The sequence below is a fragment of the Podarcis raffonei genome, chromosome 16 (assembly GCF_027172205.1).
Source record: "Podarcis raffonei isolate rPodRaf1 chromosome 16, rPodRaf1.pri, whole genome shotgun sequence".
In the NCBI taxonomy this organism is placed as follows: Eukaryota; Metazoa; Chordata; class Lepidosauria; order Squamata; family Lacertidae; genus Podarcis; species Podarcis raffonei.
Genome location: NC_070617.1, coordinates 18,342,885 through 18,350,578, shown reverse-complemented (window position 1 = coordinate 18,350,578; position 7,694 = coordinate 18,342,885). Strand labels below are relative to the sequence as shown.

Sequence of the window (7,694 nt, the reverse complement as noted above, 5' to 3'; positions counted from 1 at the left end):
GGGGCACCATGGTGCTCTGGGCCTCAAGTGAGGCCTGGCCAGGAGGGACTTGAGAGAATTGTTGTTGAGGTAGTGAGAAACACAGCTTTCCCCCCTGCGTGAACTTTCCAGAATTGAGGTGGGTGCCATTGCCATTATAAAAAAGAACAAGGGAGGTGTTCATGGGGAGCTCCAGCACCTCTTTTTCTAGAAAAATAGCTCAGGTGAGAGATGTCTTTGGAGGTGAGCTTGTTCATCATTGTGTAGCAGCACTGCCCTGAGATCAGGGTGAAGGTATTGACCAAGAAGCCCTGGCAAAGCCCAACTGCCCCTTCACCTTGCAATTTGAGGCCTTCCTCACAGACCCTGAGAACGAGAAGCCTAAAATTGCACACCACACCTGATATCTGGCAAGCTTAGTGGCTGCAGGTAGTGGAGGGTGGGGGGAGGACTAAGGGTTTAGCTATGCTTTAATGCTCAGGGTCCAAGCTTTCCTCCCCTCTTTTTTGACTTGAGTTTTCCCCATGAAAAGCTGCTCTTTAAAGCTGAATTGGAGCAAATGTCAACGTTTTGCTTCCGGAACAAAGAAGGGCACTCAGATATGGAGCTTTAAATTGTGCCTGGAAAAAGCAGAGGAAAGGCAAGTATGGATAATGAGCCTTCTGACTCAGGTATTGCCTCTGACATCTGCCCCAAGATGAGAATCCGATACAATAATCAAGAGTTATTAACCACTAATACCACAATGCATCAAACTTTTTAATAAAAATAGTACATATAAACACATTTAAAAAAACAAGTTATAAACAACACAATGAACAACAGACAAAACACCCTGTTGGACATGCATTTTCCTCCACTGAGGAAATCAGGCTGGAGAGAGGTTATGTGTTTTTCTGAAGAGCAATTTGAAAGGGGGGGTCCTTGCTTGAGGTGCTCCCCATATCTGGCTCCAGCCAAGCAGAAAATAGTTTTTTTTAATTTTATTTTCCTGTTTTCAAAAGTCTGTTTGACCAGAGGCAACTGGGGAAGAAATGTGTACCTGTGCATGCCAGCCTTTGCTTACCTGGTGCCTTTCAGATGTTTTGGACTCTAACCAGTCCCTGACAGAGTGGCCATTTCAGACTCAGACTCCCATCAACCCCAGCCAGGAAAAGCATGAAGCTGGCAGTCCAAAACATCCAGAAGGCATGAGGCAAAGGCTACCACAGAAAATGATTTTTCAACTGACAATTTTATCTCTAACTCCAGCCTCAGTCACTCCAACTTAAAAGCAGCTGATAGAGCCATAACCCCCCCCCCCATTTTGGTAAAATGAATTTTGTTGTGGGGTGAGGAGGGGGGCATCATCTGGATCTCAAGGAGCATGGGAAGAAAAAGCAGCTCTTTAAAAATCCTCCTTATTTGGTGATGAGCAACTCTCTCAACTTGCCACCGGGTGTGTACACACCAGACATTTAATGGACACCCTACCCCCTCCCAATGAATCCTGGGAACTGCAGTTAAGAGTGCTGGGAATTGTAGCTCTCTGAGGTGTAAACTGCAGTTCCCAGGATTCTAGGTATATAGTGTGTACACAGCAGCAGCATGGTGTGTGCAAGGAGCTGTGATATTCTGCATTGCAGGGGGTTGGAGTGGATGGTTCCAACTCCGCAATTTGATGGCTCTGCAAACATGGGAGTGCTTTTGCTTATTCTTCAGAAGGGAAGGATAAATAGGCAAAAACCTGAGAAGTTGTGGGGACAGACTAAGCGATATAAATATTACTTCCTCTGGGATAAGTCTCCTCCTATATTCTACTTCACTCCCATTAAAACTTTTAGGACAGTACCTGTTTGTTTTTTTAAGTATATGTTTAAAGATTTCGCTTCCCCCACCCCCCACAACTCAATGGCCAATTATCAATTGATATACAGTTAAATTAATTAGCTGGTGAGAAGGTGTACCGGCTAGGATTTCCCACCTATCCCTTCTTTCGGGAGAGGTGCCACTCCAACACAACAGTTAAGAACATCACTCTCTTGCATACAAAGACACACAGACACATATATGTACACACAAAGAGGAAAGGTGTGTACAAGGCATGCCAATAGCTGCTGCTGCTTGGAAGAAACAACGCGCCATTTGAACTCAGGTCCTCTTCATACATCATGTTTTCTTCAGTGCAGGCCAAAGACGTTTTAAAGACACACCTAAAAAGGCAAAACATGGACACGACAAAGACTTTTATTTGCTAAAAGATTAATCGTGCAGGTATGGTCATCGTGGAGCAAGCCTTTCCTCTCCCCAAAGTGTACAGTTGGTTGCTACTGTATAACACATGAAACAGCCTTCAGTGGCAACGTATGTGTCTTCCTTCGAGGCATGTCCACATCGCTGAGTCCAGAGCATTAGCGCGCTAGCAGAATCACTGGACCTTGGAAGTCTCTCATTCAAATAATTCTTCTTTTTAGACCAACAAAAACAATGCAATTCTAAAACTGCAAGTAGTTTTACATGCCCGAGGCAATGGCAGTAAAGACAGGCCTAGAACTCGGGACAAATGTTGTTTCACACACCTCCCTTCCTCCAGCAACCAAGGTCTGTCCACAAGCAGAGCACATAGGTCAACAGAGGAAAGTTGTAGGAGCAAAAGGAAGGCTTGAAAGCAACTGAATGCAGTTTTGATCAATAGAGGTCAGCAGAGCAACATACACGGGAAAATAAAGATATTGGGGGGGGGGCACAAAAAACTTCTAAGGAGTTGTCTGTAGGCTCAGTTCCAGGAGCCAAGACTTCTGGCTGACTTTGGAGGAGAAAAGCAAATGGGGAAGGGGGAGTCCCCTCAGGCATCCCTCTGCCAAGTCAGCCAAGGCACCTGTGTCAAGCGGAGACGCGATTTGGCTCTGTGCAGGGCGTTGGGCAAACTCCTTTTGCTGCCCACATGGCGAAGAGGAATAATACTGACCTGCCTCACGGGGGGTTGTGAGGCCAAACGCATGTAAAGCACTTTGCAACTGAAAAGGGGGACGAGTTCGTAAGCATCAGCATGAGGACCAATTGGCTGTCAAAATAAAACCGCCTTACAGAGGAGTTGTTCCCATAAGGAGAGTATCCCACATGGAATCAGACAATTGGTGCTACAGCACAGCAAAGAAGATGGTGGAAGTTGCCCAAGCTGCAGGGTAGGTATAGCCAATGTGGTGCCTTCCAAGTGTGGTTGGACAACAATTCCCATCACCTGTAGCACCATGTTGCCCCCCCATGGTGTAAGGGAGCCCACTGCTTTACCCAAGCAATTTAAAACGGCCTCCACATGTGGGTAGCTCTTATGTGTTGCATGCTCTAGTTCTGGAAGAACGTGGGCAGGGCGTGCAGAGAACCTGGTATGCCGAGGGCAGGGACCATCTTTCAAAGACTCACAGGTTTCGCTTTAATAAGTGGAAAGGGGGACAAGAATCTAGTCCTTATGGTTGCAAAGGCCATGCCTGAAAAAGTATGCGAGTGATGCCTGTGGAAATTGTAGAAGCTGGAGGGGGGTAGGTATGTGCGGAAGATTTCCAGGGGTGGGGAGACACCCTTCAGGCCTTGCATAGCTAATACTCCTGGCCCACTCAACCCAGAAAACCAACATAAACTATGCAAACATGTGCCTTTTTAAAAGAAAAAAAGGACCAAAATTGTGGCAGCGAACTTAAGATTTCCTTTTGCTTTTTGGCACAGAATTTCAATGGCCCAGCTACGCAAGTATGTATATTATAGAGCAGAGCACGCAGACCTGCTACAAACAGGTGAAAGGGGCCTCTAGTGGTTTCGCAAGGTGTGGAGAAAGACACCTTAGGTAAGCTATAGAGGGCACAGCTCAGTGGCAGACCATTCTGTCCCAGGCTCAGTCCCTGACGTCTCTGCATAGGATTGAGAGCACCCCTTCTGATACCCTAGTCAGTGTTACTGAGCAGGACGGACCAGTGGTCCGACTCACTGCAAGGCTATTTCCTCTGCTCCTGAGTGCTCCTTGCAGGACACAGAAAGACCTTCCAAACACCTCCCACCTACCCACTTCTGTTTCCTGTTTAATTTAAAGCAGGCAAAATGGAGACCTGCCACACTCTCTTCATCCACAAATGCGAGTCAGAGGCAGGCCTGGCTTAATCGCAAAGGAAAACTGAGAACCACATTGGGCACAACAACGCACAAGGGCCCCTCTGCTCCTGGGAACCTTGCACAGAATGCCCTGTGGCTCTCTCCTCTCAGTATCCCCATTCTGCGGCCCCAACAGTGCCACTATACTTTGTAGAGCTGCCTCATGATGATCACTGAGCTGCCCTTCTGCATAGGAAGCCCAGTCTTGCATCGCCGTGACCTTAAGAACTGCCACCCTCTTAGTAACATCCTCTGTAACCTCTCTCTCTGTGGTTGTCATCTAGGATGCATGACATCCAGGCTGCTACCTCTCCATGGAGCAAACAGCCCTGACCCAACCACTCCTTGCCACACCTGCCCTTCACTCCTGCGCATCTCCAAACCCAACAGTTCTGGAGACCAGGAGTCAGCGAGGGGACTCCGCCTTCTGGGTTTTGGTAAGCACTTCACAGAGAGGTTTGTGGATTTGGCAGTGAGTGAACATTTGGGGATGCTGGCCCAGCACCCGATGGATGGAGGTGGGGACACGAAAGCACGACAGGGATTCAGCCAGCGGAGCAACACTAAGCCCTGGGTTTTACGTGGCATTGAACAGACCAGAAAACGGGGAGAGGGGAAATACTGAAATCAGAGGTAACTCTGTGTTTTCTGGTGGTGTTTCAAAAGAGCACCACAGTAGTGCTAAGACTTCTGGTTTCTTTGTTTTTGTCAGGTTGCCTGTGTGAATTTGCTGCAATCGCTAACGGTTGCTCCTGGCAACAGCTGGCGGGGGACAAGGTAGGCCAGGCTAGATCCCCTCCGCTGCCACGGCCGCTCTAGAGTCGTCCCCGTTGGCCAAGCCCGAGTCCAAGCGGTTGTTGTCAGCGTCGATGTCCTGAAAGGGCCCCCCCACTTCAACGCAGCAGGTTTTGGAGCTGTCGGCAGCTTCCTGGCAAGGGCCCTGCATCTGGTATTCGCTGCTTTGCGGGGGGATCTGGCTGCTGTTGAGAGGGACCTTCTCTTGCCCGGAGGCCTTACTGGCGTCAGGGAGGCTGCTGCAGCCCTGCACTTTGCTCCTCGCTTTCAGCTTGTCGTGGTAGGAGAAAAAGGCCAACGCTACCACGACGGCCAAGGTCATTGACAGCAGCACTGTCACAGTGACAAACTGGACCCAGTAGGAGCGATACTCCCCCACTGGCTCTCCATCAGCATGCGATTCGCGGGCTCTGTCCACCCTGGCAGGGGAGTCGTGGGTCCTCACGTGGTAGCGCGCCACAGATTGCTGGTAGCCGTTCTCGCTGGCCCAACACTCATAGAGACCCAACGTCTCCTCGTGCACGATGATGACTAGGGCCTTGTCGTCCTCTAGGATCAGCCTGTCCGGAATCTTCCTGTCTGGGTAGTTCCACGAGTAGTTGGCCAGAGCGGAAGCCTGCGGGCAGGGCAGCCTCACCATGGTGTTGAACGAAGCGGTCATAACTGAAATTTATAGGAAGAGAAACGAAGCTGTGATTCATGCCCTCCACCATTTCATAGATAAAAAATAAGGATGCATCGTTTGTACTTATAGCATCCCTGTTCACATTTCAAGAGTCACCATGTGGGCTTGATGGCTGGCTACACACTGCTGGACACTCTGGCATTCATGCACATGCATTGGTTTGCATGCGCACTAGTGCACACAGCCGCATCTCATGCCGTTAAACATAGCTCTAAGGGATTGCTCCATCAGCGCAAATGTTTCTGCTTGCCTGATGCAACAATCTCCTCTCTCCTCCTGACCCCTCCAGCCAATTTTTTTTTGGGGGGGGGTGCAGTGGGTGGGAGAGCCCTGTTGCACAGGCTTCTGCTAGCAGGACTGGCTAGCTGAATTTGCTCAAAAAGGATTCACCTCGGAGGGGAGGGAGCTGGAATCTGATGGAACAAACACTGTGGACACGCTAAGTTTTTCTTTTTAAAAAAATCATTACCAACATCTCCCAAAAGACAAAATAAGAACAACAACCAGGGACTGTCCCAAGGCAGCTGGAAAACACAGTGAACATGGGTGCACATGACAGTTTGCTACCCCAAACCCTCTCCTACCCTTCTGCCATAGACAGATCACTGCCCCCAACATAGTCTAGCAAATTTCTCCTTCCTGCTTGAAATGAATCTAAAATCCTTAGGAGCAGCAGAGGTTGCAAAGATAGCCGACCACAGCCATTGGGATTCCTAACACACATTCCCCTCCCCTATCATTTTCTTGGTCTTCCCAAACGAAACTTGTGTGTGGCTTTAGCAAACGGGCATCTTGCTTTCAAATGCATTGCTTTCGCAAAGCAACAAAGAGCCTTGGGAAGTACAAGGCCTTTTGTTTCCGAACAGGGGAAGAACCTTCGCCGATCAATCAAACTCTGCAAGGCTCATACTAAACTTGTTAGCAAGCTGCTTTCAGGGCCATTCCGAGTCCTTGGTATGGCTCTGCCAATTCCGCTCTTGGGCTGGCACCCAGGATCCGGCTTCCCTGTCTCGATATTCTGCACCAAGTCATTCCTAGGAACAAAGAGAAGACAGGAAAGTAAGAACTGCCTTACTAGGTTGTGCTAAGAAGTGGGGAAGGACAAAGCTGTCCCTTTTGATTTTTCTCGGTTTCCCCATCTTAAATTCAATTCTCCCCATTTCCACATCAGATTGCAATTTCCCCAATTGAGATTCTTTTGGGAATTATAGGGACAGAACTACCCAAACTGTATAGAAACTTATTCATGAATGCTACTACAGCGACAAGAATGTTATTCATCCAAAAATGGAAAGAAGCAGAAGTCCCAGCAAAGGAAGAATGGATACAAAAAACTTATGGAATATGCAGAAATGGCGAAACTTATCGGAAGAATAAGAAATCAAGATAACAAACTTTTTATAAAAGAATGGAAATGGTTTATTGAATATTTACAGATAAATTGTAAACAGATAAGAACATTGGCAGGATTATTGTAATAACCTGCAGTTTTATAAGAGTATATATTTAAAGCAGATGAATAAATCAGCAAATTAAGTTAATTTGGATATGCAGAAGATATTAAAAATAAATTTAAGGAACCACAGAAAGAGGGGGGATGACGTCAAGTTTTGAAATGTTAAAATGATTGTAAAATTAGTGAAATGTATAAACTGGAAAGGCATAAATATTTTTTTAAAAAACAGATAGCAATTTCCTCTCACAAGTCTACATGATAACTCATACTAATTTTCATGTGCATGCGATTTTGCCTAGTATATGCATTTTTTTTGCAATAATTTCCCTAATTTAATGCATTCTAGCACATTCTTTTCACTAATAGAAGCCTTTATTCTTGTAAGCATGTTTTGGCTGGCGAACTGCATAGCAAAATCTGGAGAAGTGTGAATCTTGAAAGATACGTGCATTTCAGTTCACATGTATTAGGCAAGCATGTATTAGATAGATTCTCATTAAAAAAGTGTTTTGAATCAAGCCACATTTCTCCCTCATCCCTACTAAGCAGACCAATTCAGTGTTTTCTGTTGTGGCCAACCAGAGGCCTCCAAGAAACCTACAGATGGAGCACGAAGCCCTGCATTTTGTCTTCAGCACATGGCATTTGGTACGACTG

General features: G+C 47.0%; 1 protein-coding gene across 10 annotated transcripts in view; it reads right to left on the bottom strand.

The window, feature by feature from the left end:
- Positions 1-4,658: 4,658 nt before the first annotated feature.
- SEMA4A (semaphorin 4A) overlaps positions 4,659-7,694 on the bottom strand; it is a 70,574-nt gene continuing 67,538 nt past the window's right edge. For all 10 annotated transcript variants that reach the window (XM_053368249.1, XM_053368247.1, XM_053368248.1 and 7 more), the window contains 2 exons: positions 6,497-6,615; positions 4,659-5,559 (listed from right to left, as the gene is read on the bottom strand). In XM_053368249.1, the coding sequence (XP_053224224.1) occupies positions 4,889-5,559; positions 6,497-6,615 (790 nt within the window). In that variant the 3' untranslated portion in view covers positions 4,659-4,888. The remainder of the gene's footprint in view (positions 5,560-6,496; positions 6,616-7,694) is intronic.